The 23,693-nt window shown below is 40.8% G+C and overlaps 3 protein-coding genes across 3 annotated transcripts; 2 read left to right on the top strand and 1 right to left on the bottom strand.

Annotated features, from left to right (window-relative positions):
• The first annotated feature begins 648 nt into the window (after positions 1-648).
• Positions 649-11,056, top strand: adpgk2 (ADP-dependent glucokinase 2). Its single transcript, XM_035160588.2, has 7 exons — positions 649-1,102; positions 4,072-4,231; positions 5,540-5,730; positions 5,922-6,018; positions 6,817-6,953; positions 7,477-7,613; positions 8,330-11,056. The coding sequence occupies exons 1-7, from the start codon at positions 907-909 to the stop codon at positions 8,900-8,902; spliced, it is 1,491 nt and encodes a 496-aa protein (XP_035016479.1). The 5' UTR covers positions 649-906; the 3' UTR covers positions 8,903-11,056.
• A 774-nt stretch (positions 11,057-11,830) lies between these two features.
• efcab2 (EF-hand calcium binding domain 2) lies at positions 11,831-15,358 on the bottom strand. The gene is made up of 8 exons (XM_035160599.1): positions 15,264-15,358; positions 14,824-14,946; positions 14,609-14,693; positions 13,564-13,636; positions 12,616-12,692; positions 12,279-12,321; positions 12,118-12,184; positions 11,831-11,992 (listed from the first exon to the last, which is right to left on the bottom strand). Coding segments are annotated over exons 1-8 (588 nt in total). The 5' UTR covers positions 15,265-15,358; the 3' UTR covers positions 11,831-11,873.
• Positions 15,359-16,661: 1,303 nt separating this feature from the next.
• Positions 16,662-22,968, top strand: cgref1 (cell growth regulator with EF-hand domain 1). The gene is made up of 7 exons (XM_035163622.1): positions 16,662-16,968; positions 17,787-17,886; positions 18,361-18,435; positions 19,765-19,844; positions 20,212-20,351; positions 20,681-20,782; positions 21,432-22,968. Exons 1-7 carry the CDS (start codon positions 16,935-16,937, stop codon positions 21,651-21,653), a joined length of 753 nt encoding a protein of 250 aa, XP_035019513.1. The 5' UTR covers positions 16,662-16,934; the 3' UTR covers positions 21,654-22,968.
• The last annotated feature ends 725 nt before the right edge of the window (positions 22,969-23,693 follow it).

Raw genomic sequence — 23,693 nt, 5'->3', positions numbered from 1 at the left:
GACTGATATGAAGCCTCTTGCACAAGATAGGGTTGAGTTGGCAAGGAAATGTGGGTCAGGGTGTGAAGGTTAAATGGGTAATTAGGTATGAGTCAGAACTATTCTGATGGTTGATGATAAACATTGTTCGTCTCTGCTGCATTTAAACTTTCCATCCAGATCTTTTGCAAAGGTAAAAGTAGACTCATAAAAAAAGTTACAGTAACTGCATTCAAAACTTTAAAGAGTAGCAACATACTGGCATCAGAAGTATCAAAATCCTCATTATGTGGAGTTGACTATTGTCACACTGGTTTATAACGACCAATACATTAATATTTACATCACTAATGTTGCAGGCTAATAATTTTATAATATATTTGCTTTACTGCAAACTTATAAAGGTATGTCACAATAAAAGGGGTTGACTGGGTCTGTAAATGTGTAAGAGGGACTAGTAAATAAAGTTTACTAGATGGATCACTAGGACTAGAAGTTTATATGTAAGTAGAAATTAAGCCTCCAAAAAGTTTAAACGGGTTAAAATGTTGGATAAGATCAAACTACGTTCTCTTCCGCTTTGTTGTCATCAAAACAAACACGCCCCTTGGTAGTAGAGTACAACATCCGCTTGTTTCGCTCACCAGCGTCCGCCCATCACCAACCTGGACAGTGGTGTACAGTTTAGAAACACTCGGGAAAGACGCTGACTTGTGAACAGATGTGGACAGTGGTTGTTAGACGGCCCTGTGGTTCACAGAGACTGTGCGGTTGTGTTTTTATTCATCACTAATATCCTAGATTCAGTTAAGTATCCGTCCAGCTTTGGGACACTCCGGTTCTCAAAACAAGCCCCCACCGCACTGCCTGGCTCTGTACTGGTGGACGGAGCTGGTTCAAGTCAGACTGAGCGACCGGCAGCCAGCGATGGAGGCAGGAAGCCGGGTGTCGTGGGTGAAATACGGGCCTGTGGTGTCCTTGCTGATGGTTCTCCTGGCTATCTGGTTCCGTTCACCCCAGAGTGATGTGTTGGAAGACCGGCTGGACACGGTGCTGTCGTCCCTGCTGCGGGCGGAACAGAAAGTCGGCATGAACGACGTCGCCAGACCGAGAGTGGCTGTCGGTGAGTGTTGGGAGCTAGCTAACGTTAGCTAGCATAGCCTGGCTGGAGACAGTCATGGTGACTCTGTGTTTTTGTTATCGAGCTGTCCCGAAATGAAAGAAGCATCCATACGAGCTGCAGATGAAGTTATGGGGATGTTAATTGACAAAATAACAACAAACGCAGTTAACAGAGTTGTCCCTGCTCGTTGTAACATGCAGTTAAGCTAATGGTGTTGAGGGCTTTCTCGAGTCATTTAAATGCAACGAAACCTTTATTTTTTATTCTATGTGAACTGACAGTAACTAAATTAGCTACATAATCGGTGTTATTGGGGCACAATACATTAGGAAGGAGATTTAAACCAAGTTTACTATGTTAAATCTAGACCTAAGACAGTGAAGAGTAATTTAATGGTGAAGAGGAGGATGAGGTTGCAGAGGTGTGACTGTGAATGATCTGCACAGTCATCATGTTGTTTGATCAACTTGGCGAACATTTGTTTCAGAGGAAACATCCTGAAGCTATTTGAGCTTAAACTGACGAGTGCAAAGACAAATATGGTGACAACACGTGTACCATGAATGTGTGAGAACCATTTGAACTAGTGTCTTCCTTATGTCATTGGCATAGATGTTTCCCTAGTTGTGGGATATTGAAGCATAATTTCTGGATAGAGGAGATGCATCATCCATCTTTATATACAATCTATGTAATCTACATCTTATTCAAATTCCCGGCAAAACTGTAGTTGGTGCCATAAGTGAATATGATTGGCAAATGCTGAGCCCCTTCCTCCTCTGTTAACAATGCGCATTAAGTACTTTTAAGGGGGTGGGATTCCTCACCTGAATATTACAACCTACCTCAGACCGGCTTCAGTAAACATGGTAATTAGTGATCGATCTGTGTCTCCTCTGTCATGATCTTATCCCAAAATCTCGTCCTTTGAACCATGATACAGTGACACCACAGAAGTGATCAGCGTATCTGTCCAACCTTTACTCTGTTCAACAACTGGCTCCACTATGCAGTCAGACCTGTTACTAGTAGTAGTATAGTTTCCGATATAACAACACCATGTCAGCCCAGTCACACTACATAACAATTTTTTTAACAAATCCTCCTGTAGTGCTATTAGATGTGTCTTGTTGTGAATTTAGTAAAGGACTAAGTACAGGCTTGTTGACATTCAACAAAAAGCACAACAAAAAGCACAACAAAATGCATCACACCGCGTCCGGTGTAACCCGGCGTAACTACTGTAACCCGGCGTAACTACTGTAACCCGGCGTACAGTAGAGCTGAACACTGCAGAAGTCTTCCACACAGCTGGCAGTGTGGAAGACCGCTGCGAGGCAGCGCAGCGCCGTTCTCAAGCGCGCAGCCGCCTGGCTGTTCACACGGGACGAGCATTTCTCCGCGCTGGTCAGCCCCATAGACTGTATATATAAGGTCAGCCCGCGATTCTGCTTTCTCCGCTTGTTGTTGTACCCGTTGAATGTCGGGGTTCGGGGTTACAGTAGCGCTGAACACTGCGGAAGTCTTCCACACTGTTGGCTGTGTGGCGCTGACACAAATTCCAGCTCACTGACGGGAGAGCGGTCGCGCCCGAGCAGCTGCTGCAGCCTCCCAGTCCCAACGATCCAGACAAATGCCACATGTGAGTGAATCGCGGGCTGACCAGCGGAGAAATGCTCGTCCCGGGTGAACAGCCCGGCTGCGTGCTTGGGAACGCCGTGGCCTGCCTCGCAGCCTCGCTGCCTCCGGTGTAAACCCGGCGTAGCGAGTGTGGGGGGACAGGGGGGGATGAGGTGGGGGGTGAGCCAAGACCATGTAGGGAGACTTCCAGTTCCTTGTTACGACACAAAACCCAGGAAGCGCAATCGAGTCGCTCAAGCATGACGTTTCTGACTTAGAGGAACTATAACAAAACGCGCGAGTGTTTTTTCCCCAGAGTTTTTGGGTTGGTAGACATGCCAGATACCCACATTAACGTGTAGAAGCACTAACAAAGTGGAATTTGCATGCTATGTCCCCTTTAAGTCAAAATGTCTACCCCATTCTTTTGCCTCCTGGCTTCTCTAGCAGGTTGCTTACGCAGGTGGGCTATCGGGGGGTTTAACCTTATTTTGGCCTTTGTTTACAGTTGAGAGAAAATGTTTGTAGTTCAAGTTATGTATTGATGAGACTGAACCAACAACTGATATTTGACCAGCAGACAAATATCATTGCTGCTGCATGATCTCTCTCTGCTCAGTTTACCGACATTGTCATTGCTCTGTGTTTCCCCAAAGAATTTGTTTTTTGTTACTTCTAGGAGGTTTTAATTGTGAAGCGCTTTTGATAAAGAAATAACTGAACATGTACAATATACGTATAAAAAAAGATGAACGACATGTCTCTCCAAAAATTGAGCCAAAATATATCAGAAACTCTGCCATCTTGCACTGGTGACGTTATTTGGAGCGAGAGTCTGCGCAGTAACGACCAGGGGATGGAGCCTCGGTATTGAGGTACCATTAATAACCAGGGTTGACCAATCACGAGTCAGTCTCAGCTGTCAGTCATGACGTTTCACCGTCTTTATTGCATCAATAACTAATTCAAACTAAACTTATAGGATAGATGAATACTTGAAGACACACTAATGTAATAAGAACTACCTAAAATGACAGAAACCATCTTTAGGAAACATTTATTTAACATGTACTTCGACTTTTTGTTTGACCCATGTCCCATCTACTAACACGGGGGAGGCAAGGTTTATGACCTATACTACAACGAGCCATCAGGTGGCAATCAAGACACTTTGAATTTAATTTTGGGGATGCGACATTTCGTCCATTTTCCTTTACAGTTTTCCTGCCGTCCCTTCGGTCCGTCTCCTTATCTTTTCCCTCATGTTGGCCAAAGACGTTTGGTCGTAAACTTACATGTTTTTATTTTATTTATCTAATGGTGTTTTTCTCTCTGCTCTTCGTCCACAGGTTTTGGAGGTTGTGTTGACCTGATAGTAGATGGGGTGACATTGCTTAATAAGATCAGCCTCCCTCTCACAGACCATCCCCTGCATCATGACTACATAGAAAGCACAGAACAGTTGGCTGAGAGCTTTGCCTACTTCTTTGCACCTGGAGCAGCTGCAGAGTAAGTGGTGCTTGTTTTCATAAGAGCTAGCATAAATAGTGCATGTGCTCAAACAAATATTTGAATACTTTAGTTTTCTCTGTGCTAGAACTCGTTTGCTGAGTTTTCCTGTTTATATGCAGCTTGTAGCTGCACACTCACAATCCAACAATCTTTATTCCACCATCTTTTAATTTTTCTATCTATTTTCCATACAAAGTAGTTTGGCCAAGCAAAAGTAATGAGTTTTCAATCCTCTTTGTGTGTGTTTCATGCTGGTCTGTTTTGCGTCATTATTGTTAATCAGTCAGTGGCAGTCTTTCTTATTATTATGTAGTTCAACTCCTTTCCCCTCTTTTATGTCACTGTTGTTCCTGTTCTGACGCTTGTGAGCCCTTGTTCATTGTCTGAACTGAAGCCTAAAGGCAACAGGCCTTACACAAGCATCATGGACAGAATGGGCAAGGGAATGTTTGTGAGAATGAGAGTGAATAATTTAATTAAAAAATCTTTATTAGCCACGGAAACCAGGTCTTTCTCAGTCTTAAGTTATTTCTCTGGTCCCTTTCTTTAATGTTGTCTTGGGAGCTAAGGATTATAAATACTGATGTTGATCAAACTTGTAGACAGTCTGAGATGTATTTTTAATGCACTTAATAACGAAATTGCCTGAATCTTCAGGGTGTTACACTGTGACTAGTTAGTCTAATCTCTTAAAGTAGCATACAGTATACACTGTTTCTAGAACAGTCTCATGTGTGATTCACAATTACTGAGTTCATGCACATAACACAACACTTTTAGTCTCTGTGTCAAGTCAACAATATTTCAGCTTTCAGAAGGTGCCAATGTTCAAATTGCCTTCCAGGAGTCTCATAGCATCTGTCACACAGTTCGTATCTTAGTGTTTGTGTTGTCTTTATATTTATTACTAACTTGACTCATTATAATTTGGCTTTCCAAACAACTTTTCCTTCCCTCTACCTACCCCACAAATCTGTCGTCTTTTTCTTGCATCTCTTCTTTGTGAACAAACATGCATTTCTTTCTTTCTGTCCTAAAAAATGAAGTTCTGCCTCTTTCGTTTCTCTGATCCTTTGTTTATCTTTGATGAATTTTGCCTTCAAGCTCAGACATGTCAGTATCTTCTGCTTTCAATGTATCTTCATGGCATAAAACAAGTCTGTCTTGTTGCTATAAGACAAAATGTTGCTATAATCGCAGACTTAAGTCTTGTTTAAAAAATAAAAGGAAAAGTTGCTGATTTCAGGTTCTGGTCTCTCAGTTTTGATTTTGTTTCACTGAGTTTTTAATATCTTTGTGTTGCAGGCGTTTTATGCTTAACGACACTCTCTTTAATGAGCTGGTTGAGGCGTCCCGTGACCTACCTGGGAACAGATGGGCAGTTGGTGGCAATGCTCCGGTGATGGCTGGTCGCATGGCAACTGAGGGATGCGATGTGTTGCTAGGGGGAAGCTTCAGCCCGGACTTTACAGATGTCCTGTCCCAGCACATCACAGGTAAACAAAAAAATGCACACTGGCAGACCCTTTTCTACCTTGCAGCAAATATCCGTCTCCTCACATTTATTTCCTACAATCATTTTCCTGTATCAATGAATTTCCCCTTTTCTTCTTCTGCCCTCTTTACCTTCTATTTCCCACTCCTGTCCTCTCCACTGTCATGACCACACTTTCCCCTGTCTTTGCAGTGGCAGGCAACATTGTTGAAGAGCCGGACATTCACCTGATCCTTGAGTATCCATCTGGAGCGAAATGGGGAAACTACACCTCCCGAAGAGCCAACAGGTATGATGAGCATTTGTTGGCTGTTGAGGGATCTTGATGATTCATATATGGCAAACAGTGTGTATCTGAGTGCTTATATTAGGGCTTCACAATATATCAAAAATTTACTGTTGTCGCGATCTCTTCTTGCGCGACATATGTATTGCGAATGACTGCTTGAACTGCGATAAATGGTGTTCCATGTGCCAGGCATTCTCGCTCTGCATGTGAATATATTTGGCCAATCAGATGGAGCCCTATTGCCCTGGATAATACATTAAAGATATTCAGATTATTGACAGGTTTTTCTTGGATGGAGAATTGCGAGTCGCCTACTTCAAATTACGTACCGCCTTCCGAGAACATTCTAGTACAGTGGAAACAGCTAGTGATAACGTTTGTGCCCTGGACAAATTAATGTCTATAAGTGGTTGATTACTATATAAAATTGTGTGGCTTCTTTATTATAGTTCCAGAACCTGAGGAAAAGGTAACGGCACACAGTGACTCTGCTGCTCTTTTCTTTTCTCTGTCTCTCTCTCTAAGACTAAGCTAACGTCTCTGACTCGCTACTCACTGTATGGTGTCTTTGTTATCCTGAAACCAAAGCAGAAAGACTTAAACACTGTATTCTTAAGCATTTGGTTATTTATTGCAAGTCAAATCGTCATCGCAACAATTAACGTTATTGGATATCGTATGTTTTCGTAATATAATGCAGCCCTAGGTTATATTTGACATTTTTCACCATGTTGCACTATGAGCTGTGTATTTACTGTATGTATTCATTCGTGTTTGACCGTGCATGTGTTTCTGTAGATATATCATCCACAGTGATGACCACAATCCCTACCTGGCCTCCATGGAGGAGTTTGCTGAGAAACTTGAAGACTTCCAACCAGATCTGGTGGTGGTGGGCGGGCTGCAAATGATGGATAACTTCCCCTTCCAGTCAGGTCAGAGGAGATTGTTGACAACCTTAATTTGAAGCAAATTTGGAAAATGTAATATTAGAGTCTGGTGCTTTGTTTCGTATAGGGAAATGAGATATGATCACTCGTAGTATCTCAATTTTTCTTGCACGTGTTTGCTGGGAAGATGTGGGGATGAAAGTGAATCCAAGTCAAACCATGGCACAGCAATGAGTGATGGGTTCTCCTTATGGGTACTCGTCTATTCTGAGTTTATATAAAGGTTGTGTATGTATTGTATATTTAAACACACATGTAAATATGTATGTATTTGGGAATTGTATGCAAATAAGAGAGTTTGACTGAGATTAGCATAGCTCCCTATCGAATCATCTGCAGAGGAGAGTTGGCCTTTGCTGATTCCTCATCTTTCCTCACATCACCCTTTTTTCTTTTCCTTTTATTTGTCTACTTTTCATTTTCTTTGACATCCTTGCCTCTGATATCTCACATCCTCTCCTTTCTCTTTCAAATCTTATCTTCTGTCTTTTTTCTTTCATCATTCCAGGTGAGCGTGAAGCTCTCCTCTCCCGCCTGGCCGTCCTGCTGTCCTCCTCGTCTCCTCAGATCGGCATCCATTTTGAGATGGCCAGTTTTGTTGAAGAGAGTATAATGACCGACCTGCTTCAGTACGTCATTCCCCATGTATGTATGACTGAACAATTACATTAATCATCACATTTATTTTCACATATTTCTCAGATTGATTATACAAAGACACAGGTGAATACCACTATCAGGATTTTTTTTTATCAGGTTTACTTAGTTAAATTTGTTAAATAAACTTGTGATCAAAACAGTCAATAGAAACTGTTTGCCTTCCTGTATTTGCTTAGTTTTATTTAAATTTTACATCCGTCTTATATTTGCATCTTAATGAGTATTTGTTAGAAACAAAACAAACGCCACAGTGCGTGTGGGGGATTGGAGGGGAGCAGAGGAGCACAATCACCTGCTCAATGACGGGTGTAGCTCACAGTCATTGAGCTACACCTGAAATCGACCTACATGCCACTGTTCTGTTTTATAGTGTTAATAGTCTTTTCTTTTTATTTATAACTTGAAGGCTTCATGGCCACTGTGGTTTTTTGTATGTTCAAATATTTTTTATAAAGGAGTGTGTATTGAAGTAAATGGGATTTATTGTTTTGTTTTTTGTCGTGGTTACAAATTGGGAATCGTGGAAATGTCATGGTATCAGTATCGACTACTACATTTTTGGTATGGTGACATCCCTAATAATAAGATTCACCCATATTCAGATCTCTTGATTACTAATTAAAGGAATACGGCTGGTGCTATTTTACTATTTTATTACAATAAAGGAATATCAAGGGATATTTATCACACTGTTTCTGCAGGCAGACTCAATGGGGATGAATGAGCAGGAGCTTCCCAACCTGCTCAGCCTGCTGAAAGGCTCCAACATCACCGTGTTGTCAGACCCAAACCCTCGTGTGGCTACTGTCCTCGACCAGATGAGGGAGGTCTATCGCATTCTGAACCAGCGCCACAAGGATGCAAATGATGCTGATGCAGAAAGTGACACAAACGGTGCAGAAGCCAGCGGTAAGTCTCTGACCCGGCTCCACGTCCACACGCTGGCCTTTCAGGCCATGATCGTGACCCATGGCTCTCAGTGGAAGAACACCATGTCAGCCACGGCCAAGGCGTCTCTCACTGCTAACCGCCATGTCTGTGGCTCGGATGACATTGACCCCGGCAAGGCAAGGCTCATCATGGATGACTCGTTCTCTGTCAGCCGACGAGAAGGCAGCCAGCGTATCCCTCTGCAGGAGACCAGGCCTGTCAGCTGCTGGGATGAGGAGGATTATGAGATCTGCGTGGCGCCCGTGCTGGTGTGCACTGAGGTTTACCAAACTGCAGGTGGAGGGGACAACGTCTCAGCTGCTGGCCTTGTGCTGCAGATCTAAACACAGACACTAATTGTCTATCTGTGTGAATAATGCTGATATTTGTTTGCAACAACGTGACTCTGGAAACTTGGTCTAGGTATGATGCAAAATAGTCTTGGCAAACACAGGTGCTGATTGTGAAAGGTACCAGGCTAATGCTATCACACTATCAGCTCATGGCCCAGGTGGATCATTAGGGAAACGGAATATCACTCTTAGGAGTTAAATGATGGGGTACAGTTGTTATTAATCAGGTTAAACCACCATGTTTTAAATTAATTAGCTCACTGTTGATTTGTTTTGTTGGAGCTACAGAAAAAAATTACAGTTTTGTTAACGGGGTAAGGGTGTGTATACTTTGATTCAGATTGATACATACTGTATAGTATGTATTTCTAGTGCAAAGCCCTCAGGTATCCAGTTTATTTGATTTTTAGAATGAGCAGACACTGCCCTGTTTTGTCACACACCCACCATCATTCTAAACCATCATCTGACTCTAGTGATTTTAATAAGCATATTCTATTTCTCTGAGGCCTTCAGTCAGGATGACAGAAAGAGGGATGAGGTTTGCATAAAGTCATACAGATACTTTCATAGAGCCGCACTAGGTAGCTCGAGGCATTTTTGAATTACGTGTCAAGACATTAAATGCATCATATCTGCTGTGTTTACAGAGCAGAAGACTGCAGGGCTGCTTCACTTCTGTTCTAAGAAACTCTTTGTGCTTTCAAACATGTGACTCTACTATGCAGTAGACATATCCAAAAGCTGAATCTTTGGTTTCTTGGCTGCATGTTTATTAGGTGTTGTCACGTACTTAAAGTGGAAGGGTCCAACCAATTAACAAGCCTTTGATCTCACCTGCCCTGCAGCAAGTGCAGTTAAAGAAGAGCTTGTCTAAAGCTGAGAAGTTAACAACATCTGATCCGTTTTAACGACAAGATTCTGTCCTGCCTCCTCCCTTTCCTGTCTTTAAAAGTAGAAAGCTGGTGAGGTCATCACCTCCTGTTCTTCCCAGTATACATTAATGTGAAAAATGTGCAAACTGCTTTGGGTGAGTTTGACTTGTTGTAGGATTATCATTCCTCTGTGTCAGTGGCAGTGCAATAATGCAAAAATTAAGTTAAGAGACCACTGTAGGTAGCTGGGTATGATGTCACAAATTTCTTCTCTACCTCCATGCTGTTTCTTCCTCTTCGTGTCGTTTCCCTTGTTTCTTTATAATTTTTCTATCATGTGTAGCATTTCGTCTTGTGTTTGTTAATGTTTTCAGGACCAAATAACAAGTGTGTACTGCCCCAGTCAACGCTGCTGTAAAGGGGAAGTTATTGGCGGACAGTTTTCACACTTTCACATGATATGGCTTGATATCATGGAACACAATCTCACTGCTAGTTTTAGATTTTCTGCAAGACCAACACCATCATCACACTCCCCTTTTTCTCTTTTCAGAATCTGAATCACTTTTCTTTGAAACTGTATTTACAGAAGCAACTGGATTTGACTGGGAATGATGCAAATTATTATTTTTATCCAAATCGAACATTCCCCCACAGACCAAGCTTCAGTTACTCCATTCATACTCAAGTTTGTTTCACAAGTTGTTTTTTTTTGTGATTTGTTTTTTTTTTACTGTTTCCTAAAACTTGTTTGTTAAACTCCCTTTCAGTGAGAAACACATTTATTCATGTTACAATGCAACGTGTGAGGTCAAGAGAAAAGTCTGATAGTAAAGGAATTCCTTTTAAATGTTTAAGTGTGTTTTAAGACTGTACTGATTTGATGCTGTTGTTTGAGGATGCTGAAGACAAATGAGCCACTTTCTGTCTTGGTGAGTGAAAAGGGAACGTTTAATACAGACCTTTTCTATTACTGAAGGGTCGTGTTCTATTTTCTCATGTCTGATTGGAAGCTGAGGGTAGTGGGTCGTGTTTTTACTGTGAAATGGGCACAAAATCTAGAGATTCCTCCATTAATATTTGGATGAGACCTCAGCATGAATTCATGCTTCTATAGAGAATGTTTGTGTTTGCTACTATATCATACTTACTCTAATCTCTCCAAGAACTCATGTCGCTCATGTTCCAAAGCTGTGTTCAATGTGTCATGCATGTTTATGATTCATTGCAAAATCACCAGAGATAAAATGTTATGCTGATGAAGCAGCCATTGCTTTGTTTTTTTGATTTATTCATTTATTTTTATTCTTGGGGTCATTTATTGAAAACTTTCTTCCATCATGGTTACAGACAAAACATTTTAAGCCCATACTGTGGCCAAGTGAGGCCCAGAGTGTTTCTTCATTAAGTTGCAGTCTACTGAACTCAGTCTCCAGTAGATCCATGTGATGAGGACGATCAGATTTTCACAACATGGCTTCTGTGTCACTACATCATAATTCACCATGACAGGGATTGTTTCCTTTCTCTTTGCTCGAAAACATTTTTAAATTGGTGTCTCTTCATGTCAGTTATGTCTTCAGTGTGCTACAAATTCCTGCTTTAACCATTTGTCCACTGGCTGCTCATACTGAACACTGTGAGATGAACTTCCTGTTTCTCATACCACCACTGGGCTCTATACACCTATTTCCTTTATGATCTGTGACTGTCTGACACCAGATTCCTGATAACATTGAGGTTTTATATCAACAAGCTTCTACACTGGAGCCAGAGGAGGGTTTGGTCTAATACTGCAGACAGACTAATGCTGCATGCATTCTGTACAGCATTTGCAGGAATGAAGAATAATGCAATTCCAGACTGGCAACCTTTAATTGGTCTTAAATATTTTTTTAAGAAACTAAAATGACACTCAGTGGAGCACATTTGTCCACCAAGGCCAAGAATTATCAGTCTCCTAAACATGCCTGATTTATTTCATCAGGATCAATTAATTAACTACTAGCCCACCTTTTTAAGACATGCAGACATGAGAACAAACTTGTGTCTTTGGGATATTTGTTTTATAGTTACACCCACACTGTTTACATGTCAGGGTCGATGGTCAGCTGGCTCATAACATCTGTGTAATAGATGTGGTTCTTCTCCGTGTCAGCGAGAGCCGTCAGCATCTCTTCCATCTCCTCCTGAGTGAAGGGCTCACCTGGTTGAAAGACATGCATCAACAAAAACAACACAGACATGATTGTTAGTTGTTTTCAGGGGAATAATAGACACACAAAGACATATCTAGAAGATAAGTAAAAAAAACAACAGCCTCCACTTTACCTTCCTGTGTCATGTACTTTGTCATCTCCTCAGGCTCCAGGTATCCTTTGTTGTCTTTGTCCAGAACCTGGAAACACAGAGTGAGTGTTCAGTAAATCACATGTTATGTTAGATTCGCTCTGTCGACGCTGGATAATACGCACAACAGCAGCTAGTCCCACCTTAAAGGCCTGAAGCAGAAGATCCTCGGGAATGGGAGGGAACCTAACACACACACACACACACACACACAGAGTTTGTATCTTCTGTGATAAGGAAGTACTGTGAACTTAAAAGCTTATAAAGGAAACATTAAAGAGAAAAAGGCTCAGATCATGTTGAAAACAAAAACAATCTGAAAAACTCAACACTGACAGGTTGTTCATTTGCTCCCTCAGTAACATCCAGTAGAAAAACACATACTGCTCAACACATGTTTTAACACCAGCACCTGCTTCACTTCATAGACGTACAGAACATAAACAACTGGCATCAGTGCCTGGAGACAACAGCTCTTACTTCTTCTCCAGCAGCACGTTGGTCATGATTGGGAGAAACTTGTCCAGATGGATGTGTCCTGTGTGATCCTCTTCCACCTGGTTGAACAGGGCAACACTTCTGGGGTTTGGATCTTGGACAATAATGGTTGCTTATAACATCATCTTCCATGTGTTACATATTTGTTTTTAAAGAAACTCACACTGATAACAATTCTTCATTTGCAATGGAGAAAATTAACTATAAAAAAAGATTGATGGCTTTTCAATGTGACAGCGCCACTACAATATCAGTAAGCTCATTATTACCTCTGCCAAGGTTATGTTTTTGTTTGTCTGTTTGTCGGCAGGATTATGCGAAAACTGCCGAACAGATTTCCATGAAACTTGGTGGGAGGATGGGACATTGGCCAAAGAAAGAGGCTGTTAAAGTTTGGCACAGATCTGGGCAAAGGGGCAGATCCAGGAATTTTCTTTTTCACTTTTATTTAACATTGCAGATAGGACACATGAATTGATATTTTCACTGGTTTCCCAAGGAATAATACATAGATTTTGATAAGACAATCAGGCATATTTAGGGGACTGATATCCATGAGTCTGTGAAATTTCTTGCTGATCCAATTCAAAATCGGGATCTAGCAGATTTAAATGTGGTTTTACAGGGGTGTAGGCTTTTTAAAGAAGCTGTATGGTAAAAAATATGGCTACAAACTAGAGCTACAACAATGTGTACCTGAGACAATGTGCTGTGGCCTTAGCTATGAGGCTTGGTTGAAGTTAAGGGGAGTGTTGGGCCTTGGCAGAGGTATGTCATGTGTATAATTATATTTCAGTAGTAGGTAAATTAGATACCGTAACGTGATCAAAATTATGAGATGTTAGAACCTGAGGAAAGTCTCAGATAATTGATTTGACTTTTTCCTTTCATTCGAAATATGACTAACACATTAGTGAAGACTTTTCTGACCTCAGCTATAAAGTCATGTAGGTCTTTCTGAGAGGGAAAGCAACCCAGGGCATAGATGATGGTGCCAAGCTCCCTAAAAACAAAAAGATAAAACGAGTAAATCATCTTAAATCACACAATATCAATACATTTAAAGACTTTTGCTGACAAATGTCGTAGTACTGATGTATTTTTTTGGTTAATTTAGCCATTACCGAGCCCAGTGTCCACTAATGAGTCTTGTCACCTTAGTCACTGTCAATATGAGCTGATTTCTAACTTCATTCAAAAAGTTTGCAAGTGGTGTTTTCTGTTAATTTCCACCAAACCAAAAATCAGCTGGGAGGAACACGGAGGTATGAACAGGGCACGATGGGAGTAGCTTCCCACATGAACTATACATTTACTGGGTTCACTCTGTAATTTACTCTTTTTAAAATACACAGTGTCCTTATCCTGAGGTTCAAAACCCAACACATGGTGTAGACGATGTGGAATATAATTTGACTGCTGTATTTAGACCCAGCAGGATCTGTTTTGAATACAGACCTTCATTCACTCTCTGAGGCTATCCAAATTAACGTAAGAGCCTGCGTTGCAAACTCGACTGAACAGTAGTAGTAGTAGTAGTAGTAGTAGTATCGATTATTTATGTCACTTTCTTTTAACATTGCAAGATAGGGCACTTTTTGACATTTTCACCAGTTTCACAGAGAATAATGGATCTTAATGAAAAAAATCTGACATGTTTAGGTCACTGATATTTATGTGCAGATCCCAAAGAAAAGCCGGATCTAGTGAACTTAAATGGGTTTCTAGCAGCGAAAATATAATTTTTTCTTATTAAGAAAAGCTAAAAGGTATCATGTGTTTTATAAATTGTATGTCGTCTAAAAAAGTTTGGGGGCCCCAGATAACAATGGCTAATGGGGACGTAAATAAAATTATGACTTCGCTGCATATGGGCTCTGGGGCTTTAGGGGAGACTGAATGAGGGTCTGTAGGCCATGGGTCAGTTGCCTGGTTGGTGGGCCACCTCAGAGTGCAGGCAGCAGGAGGAGCTCACCGGACATCCACTGTGTTGTTAGCCTCGTAGTCGAACGCCTGAAAAGCAGCTCTGATCTTCTTGTCAACATCTGACACAGTGGATTCTGACAGAGAATTAAAGTACATTGTAAAGGTGATATTGTGAAGAGGATGAACTGAAACGGTCTCTTTTATCATCTAAAGGTGACACTTTCAACAAGGTAGTATATAACAAAGAGGTTATATTTAACTTACCTGCACTCTGCCTTTTGTCCTCCATGTTTGGTCCATCTGCGGCCGGGTGGTTGCTAGGCAACGATACAACAGTGCTGCCGCTTGAATTTTGCTGCTTGTCTACTAGAGGTGTTACGGTCATCACTGTATATAAAAAGTTAGAAGATAGTTTATTCATACACAGGTTGATTCAAGGTGCTGCACAGAGACATTTAAAACAACACAGAATAAAACTCAGAAAGCAGAACAAAAGACAAAAGAGGTAAAGAGATCAAAGAAGTAAAAGCAATGAAAAGGATAAATCTGTAAAAATACATTTCAAAATAAGTATAGTAGTAAATTAATAAATAGTTCAAGGCACTTGTGAATTTAAAAATGTATTGATCGTATTTCAAGACAGTGCCACAGACGACCATCATTTCTTGATACAAAGTCAACTGAAAAATACAAAGTCAACTGACTTTAAACTCCAGTCTTTAAAGAATGGAGTTTCATCCACACAATGTTCCAACTACAACAACAGGGACCGGGTGACACGGCTCGGTGTTGCGTGTGTTTTGTGGATCGTGGGAGGATAAAAACGTACCTCCTTTTGGCAGTAGGTGGCGCTATCACTACCACTGCATACAGACTAATAGATTCTGTTCAGGTCAAAACCCTCTCTTGTTTATCTTCAGATCGTATATATCTTTCACCTTTGCAACAGTCTAAGACATCAAAGGAATCTATGACCACTGTGACATTAAAGCAAACTCACAACAAGGAATGTTTTGCTTAATAAATCATTTCAAGTGTTATTTTATATAAAGCCTGGGTGGAGCTTTGATATACACAACATGGTTCAAAAGTTTATTTTCTATATCCTTGCAGTGAAGGAATTTCATCATTCAATATTTCAGGTATTCCCCAATTAATCCTTATTTGAATTTTTCCTTTGATACCTTTTGAATAAAAAAAATTTTTTGTATCACAAATCATTATTTTCCTTTTTTTTCTTACCTCCTAAACAAATGTTCAATTTGTGAAAATGTTGGTGCTTATTAGACAATGCACAGTGGAGTTAAAAAATACTTCCTGTTTCATCATTAACCACATCTAATCAGTGCAAAAATAATTTTATCATCCGGCCTTCCTTTTTTAACTCAGTCAGAATTGTTTAGCTGAGTCCAAAATGTCATTTTTACCTGAGCTGAGATAATACAGCTCTCATGTTTTAGATCTTAACCCCCACTAGATGGCGCTGACATTTCTTTAGAGGCCAGCCACTGCAGTAAATCACCTCCACCGGCAGGGGTCGTGAGTTTATATGTCAGAACAATGACATGTGGGTGAGCCTGTGTGGCTTTGATGTTCAGCTGTGAGACAGAGGAGGATTCACATGATGGTGAAATCAATGAACTGCAACATAATGTGTATTATGAGGACCAATTGTGGTTCAATACCATCATTGTGAGGACATTGCTGCTCCTCACAAATTCAAAGGCTTGTTTGACGGTTACGACTTGGTTTTAGGGTGTACTATTCTTACAATCAAGATGAAACACACTAGTGAAAACATAGGATTATTTTATATTCAATTTCTGCCAATACATTCTCTTTCATTGGACCTTTAAGTGTTACTTATTACTTGCTGAGGCATTTTTTGACTTTTGCTGCTGTAATACTGCAAAATTCCCCATTGTGGGACTAATAAAGTATTATCTTATCTTTTCTTATCTTGATGACACCAAAACTGGCCCAACTAAAGAGACGTGTGTGTGTGTGTGTGGTGCAGCTGGTTTGAAGCTTCCTCAGGCGGACATGAGTTGAGTTATACAGGTTATAAGGTTCCGCGAAGGCTCCTCCCGTTCCACCGGAATGTGTGTGTGTCGGTGTGGACGTGGCGCGGCGGAAAACACGGAGACGGGAGCACAAAGGAGGCTCCCTGCGCAAACTCACTGACACGGCAGCTCGTCCACGTGGAACCTGTCATCGACCAAAACACAGTCCGGTCTCCGTGGCAGCCATAAAGGGTGGTGGGGGTGCAGGACGTTGCGCAGTGCAGGACCGGGAGGTGGGAGTTGGGACAGTGCGGGGACAGAGACAGAGACAGAGGTGGAGGCTGCTCCAGATGTGAACCAGTGGACGTAAAGATGCCTGAGCTAAAGACAGTCACCATGCAGACAGGTAGGCTCCTTATTACTACACTGGATCCAACACGTTAGAGTGAGAAATCCCAATCTATGATAATAATATGATAATAATAATTCAATCAAGGCAGATCTCACACTCGAACTCATTCATTTCAGTTTGAATTCGTGGCTTTGATTCAAAGCAGGAAGAAGAACCGTCTTTGTGAATGAGGCTGTGTAGTGATGCTGCAATGTTAGCATCGCTGCTGCTCCACTGGAGGGGGGAGCTGTAGTTGGTGACTCTGTGTGTTTCAGTGGGGATAAAGCAGCACTTGAATCCACACATACAACATGTGCTCGTGCTGCTTGCTTGACACTGTGGATGTGCTGATGCTATAAGTAGATGCAGAGGTTTGAGTCGATGGAACCATAATGGAGGACAGGGTTCAGCATCTGTCCCACTGGCCTGCAGGACTGCAGCACTGCTGTGGTCATACACTGGTGTTTGTATGTGTAGGCAGCAGGTGTGACATGTAGATTTGACACAGCTAAATGTACAAACAGCTTCTAGCTTATAGAAGTATGAGGCTGTATTTAAGCCACTTTATACACGCATCATGCAACCATCACCCTTCAACCGCAACACTGTCCCGAACGTTTATCCATCCATGTTTAATCCAACCAGGAAATATCTAGAGACAACAGTTCTATTTGAGTTTTGCTTCTTTAATATTGTGGTAAAAGTGTCGACTGCTTCCAGGTAAATTCATCAGATAAGATTACCATTATCAGTCCCACTGTGTGAGGACCTTTGCCACGACCATGGTCTGTACAGAGGTGATGTGAGGTCATAACATGGCTGTGTGCTCATAGGTGTGTTCATGAAGTCTCACCTGGGCACGTTGGTCCCGTGTGTCCTGTTCCTGCTCCTTCACCTGTGTCTGGCTGCACCAGGTCAACCAGGGACATTGAGGTAAACCCACCTCTCTGCCAACCCAATGTCACTCTCTCTGTCTCCCTATATGTTTTCATGTAAAAACAGTCAATGCTTTTGCCATTTTACCACGATTGATACTGAACATTTTTATTGAGAATTTTAAGTGAATTTCCGCAATGAGAATATAGCATGCAACATTAGAATGGCCTTAATTTGTAACACTAGATATTTCTAGCAGAGTTTTAAATGAACATGGCGAACTAAAAGTGCACGCAGTAAATGGAATACCTCAAGATCCATGAATTATTCTTTGAGAAATCAACAAAACCTTGAAAAAGGTCCAATGTACAATGTTAAAGAGTTCCTGGCTCTTCCTCCAAACCTTATGGATTCTTCCCTAGTTTTTTACATAATATAACCTCTTTGGAGAAGGTAATAAAATGGCATGAAAGTAAAAGAAGAGGCTTTTGACACATGTTTTATTACAGTTTTTATTTGTTAATCTCACAGAGAGGAATCAGTAGATGCCCATCCGCCTTCCGTAGGGCTACCCAATCCCTTTGGCTCTGGGGAGGAGGACCGCAGGTGAGTGATGCAAACATGTCTTTCAGTCTGTTATAGTGGATGAAGAAGCTACTGTCTGGTGACTCTGTGGACTTTGGCTGCTGTGTTGTGCTGATGATGTGGCCTGCACCATATACCGATAAGATCACATGTGCAATAACACTGCTTCATGTGGCAAATAAGACATATTTTCCCTTCACATCTCGGTCACTGTGCAGCAGAGTGTGCTGACCCGTAATGGAACAAAACGAGAGAAGTAAACACCTTGTGCCACAGTGTGCTGGTGAGAATGTAAACACAGATTATTTCCACTGGCTGATAACATTAATGCCTGTGTACATGACTCATATGTCGTTATTGGTTGCGGTCGTCTGTGAGGGGTTTCTCCGGGTACTCCAGTTTTCCTGAGTGAAATGACCTGGAAATGTTTCAGCGGCCGCCATAAAAAGATTTGTTTGAGTTCTCTAAATGATAAGGAAAGGAGCTTTAATGCTTCCTAACTTATTTCCTTAAACACAGGAAACACTGGAAGATCCTTAATGAAAGAAATGGAGAAAAACACAGCCCCACAATTTTATTGCGGCAGCAACATTTAAAGCGACGCAACATCATAGTTGCACCTGGATGGACCCACGTAAATATAAGAGACAGAACAGCCGTTTTATTCTCTTAACATGATCCAGAGCTGTTGAACACGATCATCTGAGCTTCGGATTTCTTCTCTTGTAAACAACAGTGACAAACATCAAAAACACAAGGAAAACATCAAGGTATAAGTTCAGAAACACAAATAGATCCAGAAGACCTTAAACTGGAGAAGGATCATGACACAGGAGACATCGCATGTATTTCTTGCAAACCTTGTCTTAGATATATATATATACATATATACATCACACTGTTTTATGTCTTATGTAGAACACTTTAAAATGCCTTGTTTTTTAAATGTGCTCTATAAATAACCTTGTCTTCACACTGAAGAATAATTAAACAAATAATAGCAGAGCGACTCAAGGGCTCAGAAAGTGTCGTCCTGTCATCTGGTTTATGTAAAATGTGGAATAACCTGCACAGTGCTTTTAGATGAGGTGGCACCTCTTCCAGCTACGTTGAGTCATGAGTCAAGATGTAGCTTAAAAATAAAAGAAGTAGCCTAAAGTTCTGCCCTCTTGTGACTGAATGTCATACATGAACCCGACTGTACTTAAAGTAGAGATAAGCCTGTTTATGAGTTGCAACACAAATTGATCCTTGTTGAAAAAATGGGACTCGTCAGTTTTAGTTCTTGACTCTCAGTGTTTTACTGCTGGATTGAAAATGTTGGATTGAAAAAGGTTGTGTCTGCCACAGGTGGCTGCAGAGTTTCATTCAATCCAGTGTGAAGGAGTCTGACGGTCAGGGAGGAGCAGAAATCAGCTCCTGGGAACAAGGTAGATATCTCCACCTGCTGGTGTGAGTTAAGTTCTATGTTCTTTGTGCTAAGTTCTATGACTTTGACTTTTTGAATCTTTTTTGAAATGATGACCAGAGATTATTTAAGCTTTTGTCTGGGGTTCTGTTGGAACGTTTGTGTTCAACACTATATTCTTGACATTCTATGCGAAGTGCCTTGAGATGATGTATATTATGATTTGATGCAATACGAATAAAATTGAATTGAATTGAATTGTTATCGTCACTAAACCTGTGTTTGTGTGGAAATAGTTTGACATGTTCTTGCTGTTCATCCTCTGCAGCAGTAAATCAAATGTGTGTTTTTTTTTAACATGTCACTCTTCTTCTTCTTCTCTCTGTCAGAGGTGTTCTTCCTGTTTCGTCTGTATGACTTCGACCGCAGTGGGTTGTTGGACGGCTTGGAGATGATGAAGCTCCTCTCAGACTACAACTCCCATCATACACCAGGAGCACAGGACAAGGAGTTTGTGAGGAGGAATGAGGTATGTGTGTGTGTGAGTGTGTACTCATTTTATTTTATTTTTGAATTTTTTACTTTTCCAGCATACACATGGACCTTTTCAGGACCAGTAGACCTCATGGGGACCAAAGCCTTGTCCTAATGAGGAAACTCTTAATTTCTGAGGTCACAGTTAAGGTTATGGTTAGGCTGTCCACAATGAATGAGAGTCAATGCTGCACAAACCTTAGTAACTTTAAGTAAGAGTGGAAATATTTATTTATAGAATTACTGCAAAAAGTCAAAAATCTACTTGTATGCGAAGGCTGTGTTTATCTCACCTGCATTTGTTTGTGTTCTCTCTGAGTCCAGGTGGTGTCGATGGTAGACTTTTTACTTCAGACTCAGGATCTAAACCAGGACGGCCTACTGGCCCCCTCAGAGCTGCTCTCTCCTCCATTACCTCACACAAAGGTACTGTGCATGCACAAACACACACACACACACACACACACACACACACACACACACACACACACACACACACACACACACACACACACACACACACACACACACACACACGCGACACACACACACACACACACACACACACAGAGAGAGAGTTTAAAGCCAGAATAGAACATGGATTATATGGTATTCTGTTCTTACAGTGTGATTGTACAGTGATGTCGAATCTGTGATGAATTGAATTGTAGTGAATTTGTTACTGTTGTCATCAACATGTCATCACCACCAAACCTACAATTTAATCAGGAGATAAACACTTTGTATTTTTATCATGAAAGTCTATTCTTGACACTTGTCACATTTCAAATGAAAAGAAATGATAAAAATATAAACGTAATAATTTAAATAAAATATGGTAATAATATGTTATGTGGACCTTGAGTTTTGTCAAATTCTGGGTTATGTTTTATTCTTATTTTCATTTTGATATTTTGATAAATCAAATTGTGTTTTGTAAGTGGAGGTGTTGTGTTACCACCAATTAATATGTAGGGGTTGTGTCTTATTTGAAGTGTGCAATATACTTTAGATTACTGAGCCGTACCTAGTTTCATCAGTGCAGTAACATTACGTCACACCTCCCACCACACAGGACTCCGGCAGCGAGGTGGCAGCTGAGGAGAGAGAGGAGGCTCATGGGGGTTTACAGCCTCAAGAAAACAAGCAACCTCAAGATGAAGTGAAGACCGAAGAGGACGATGGACTCATAAAGCTTTCAGATGAACAAAATGGACAACAACTCCCAAACGTCCCAGCAGCAGAGCAGGAGCATCACCAGAGAGCGCCCGTACATCAGGGGCAACCCGAGATGTGAATCCACTAACACACTAGAGATCGTTCTGGCCTCCTGGGTCCTGAGTACCACTATCACCTGAGAGGACCTCTTAGTTTTCCTCCTCACAGAAGGATCTGATTTTACATTGGACTGTTTAACATGTTTAACATTATTGATGCACCTGTTGAGAGTATTCCTGTCACTGTGTTGGAAAACAGGCGTCACCTATTGCTTTCATTGTGATTACAAAAATATCTAAAGCTGTAAAAGGGACAAAAGTCCTGAGTTCCAGATGCAATAATACCCATGTTTGTAATATTGAAGCCATGAGAATAGTACTTATGAACACATGTTTTTCTCCCAACAAGACAAACAGTTGATCCTTGAATTTGAAATCATTTGAAAGTTATAAGATGTGCTTAATGTGGAATTTCTTTAATTCTTTTTATTCACCCTTTTCTCCCAGCCGTGATTTTCTTAGCAAATTTGACTGTTTTTCTTTGCAGAGACTGTTACAAGCAGCTCAGTTGTGTTATTAAATTTTTATTCAGAATTTCCTTAAAATGGGGTTAAAAAGCACATCTAATTATATATATATATTTTGATGAGGAATTCAATGTTCCTGAATGAGTTTTGTCACTTTGAAATCATAGAACAGCCCACTTACAGTGTTGAGTTACAGCCGACCACCACTAGACTACAGGCTCATGAATGTTCATCTTCACAGGCAGTGACAGGAAGGCCTTGCTGAAATTAGATCTGATGCAATCCTAAATTCAGTCTTTATCTGCGAACTGGAAATGTGTTTACAGCCTGACAGGGTTTACTACTTGTTTTTCATTTGTTTACTTTTCTAACCATTTATGCATTTATACAGCTGGAGAAAACAAAGTAAATACTGTCCCTCTCTCTTTCACTCTGCCTCCTGATTCTGAAATGGGTTAGATATGTCAGAACTCATTCTAAATCAAATGAAATTTAAAAGGCAGGAACACACACTGTGTACTATTATAAATAAGATATCCATAATAGTAATTGGCTTTCCACATAAGCACGTGGCAGGGAGGTCCCAGAACAGAGCCATAGCGCCAAATATAACTTATTGCGATCATTGAAATCGAATGAATTTTGACGAAAGTGGTCCTGGCTGAAAAGAAATCAATTCAACGAGAGTCAAGGTCACTGTTACTTCACAGAACCTCTCCAATGTGACACCTTTAGAGAATCTCTTTAACATGTCCACAAACATTTAATTGAGTTCAAAGGTAATCTACTTAGATTGTGGTGGTCAAAGGTCATGGTCACGGTAACATGAAAATGTTCCTGGCAAATAAAGACAAGAGCTTTAGTCGTGCAGATGTTCTCTTTTTCAAACATTTGATCCGGCACCCATCAAAAGATTTTTTACTGGATCACACATTCGGTAAAAAATCTTTGTTGTTGTTCCAATTTTGTGACGTCAACATGAGGAGCTATATCGGGAGAATGTCATGATATCTCGCACAAATATACTTCACTTGGACTCAGAGATTAACCTATTAGATTTTGTTGATCAAAGGTTGAGATCACTGTGACAGCAAAAACACATTTTTGGCCATAACTCAAAAGTTCATGTGCTAATTATAGTGAAAAAATATTAATAATAATGATTATATAATAACTGTTATATTTTTCTATCCAAAAGATAAAGTCAATGTCCCTCTCATATCATAATGTTCTGAAAAACGATTTATTCGAAGCCATAACTCGAGAACAGAGGGGAGATTGTTACCATTTGACTTAGTGGAGGGATAAAAATAACAGCAACAGCTAATCTGTTTATTTGAAGCTCAACAATCAGAAGCCTCCTCTCCCAGACTGTCAGACATCTGAACACCAGGTGAGTTACTGCAGCACCAGTCCAGCAGAGCTGAAGCAGCCTGCAGCGGCTGAGCTCTAAAGAAATACCAGCGCTATCTCCTGGTTCTACAGGAAAGTATAATGATTTGTTAAAATGCAAGAGGGTCATTCTATGGGTTGTAGTAATCTCTATTGAATGAATGAGAGTCTAACACCTGGGCCTTTCAGAGGAAAAAGGAG

Source organism: Hippoglossus stenolepis, chromosome 1 (genome assembly GCF_022539355.2).
Source record: "Hippoglossus stenolepis isolate QCI-W04-F060 chromosome 1, HSTE1.2, whole genome shotgun sequence".
In the NCBI taxonomy this organism is placed as follows: Eukaryota; Metazoa; Chordata; class Actinopteri; order Pleuronectiformes; family Pleuronectidae; genus Hippoglossus; species Hippoglossus stenolepis.
The sequence above is the reverse complement of the archived record's forward strand: the minus strand, read 5'-3'. Positions and strand labels throughout refer to the sequence as shown.

Bases quoted from the DNA above. Each gene is read 5' to 3' on its own strand.
- adpgk2 (XM_035160588.2), top strand. From the start codon at position 907: ATGGAGGCAGGAAGCCGGGTGTCGTGGGTGAAATACGGGCCTGTGGTG. The intron at 1,103-4,071 runs GTGAGTGTTGGG...CTTCGTCCACAG, and splicing joins CAGACCGAGAGTGGCTGTCG to GTTTTGGAGGTTGTGTTGAC. The intron at 6,954-7,476 runs GTCAGAGGAGAT...TCATCATTCCAG, and splicing joins TAACTTCCCCTTCCAGTCAG to GTGAGCGTGAAGCTCTCCTC.
- efcab2 (XM_035160599.1), bottom strand. The intron at 14,694-14,823 runs GTAAGTTAAATA...ATTCTCTGTCAG, and splicing joins GGACAAAAGGCAGAGTGCAG to AATCCACTGTGTCAGATGTT. The intron at 12,322-12,615 runs GTAAGAGCTGTT...TGTGTGTGTTAG, and splicing joins AACGTGCTGCTGGAGAAGAA to GTTCCCTCCCATTCCCGAGG.
- cgref1 (XM_035163622.1), top strand. From the start codon at position 16,935: ATGCCTGAGCTAAAGACAGTCACCATGCAGACAG. The intron at 16,969-17,786 runs GTAGGCTCCTTA...GTGTGCTCATAG, and splicing joins GACAGTCACCATGCAGACAG to GTGTGTTCATGAAGTCTCAC. The intron at 18,436-19,764 runs GTGAGTGATGCA...TGTCTGCCACAG, and splicing joins TCTGGGGAGGAGGACCGCAG to GTGGCTGCAGAGTTTCATTC.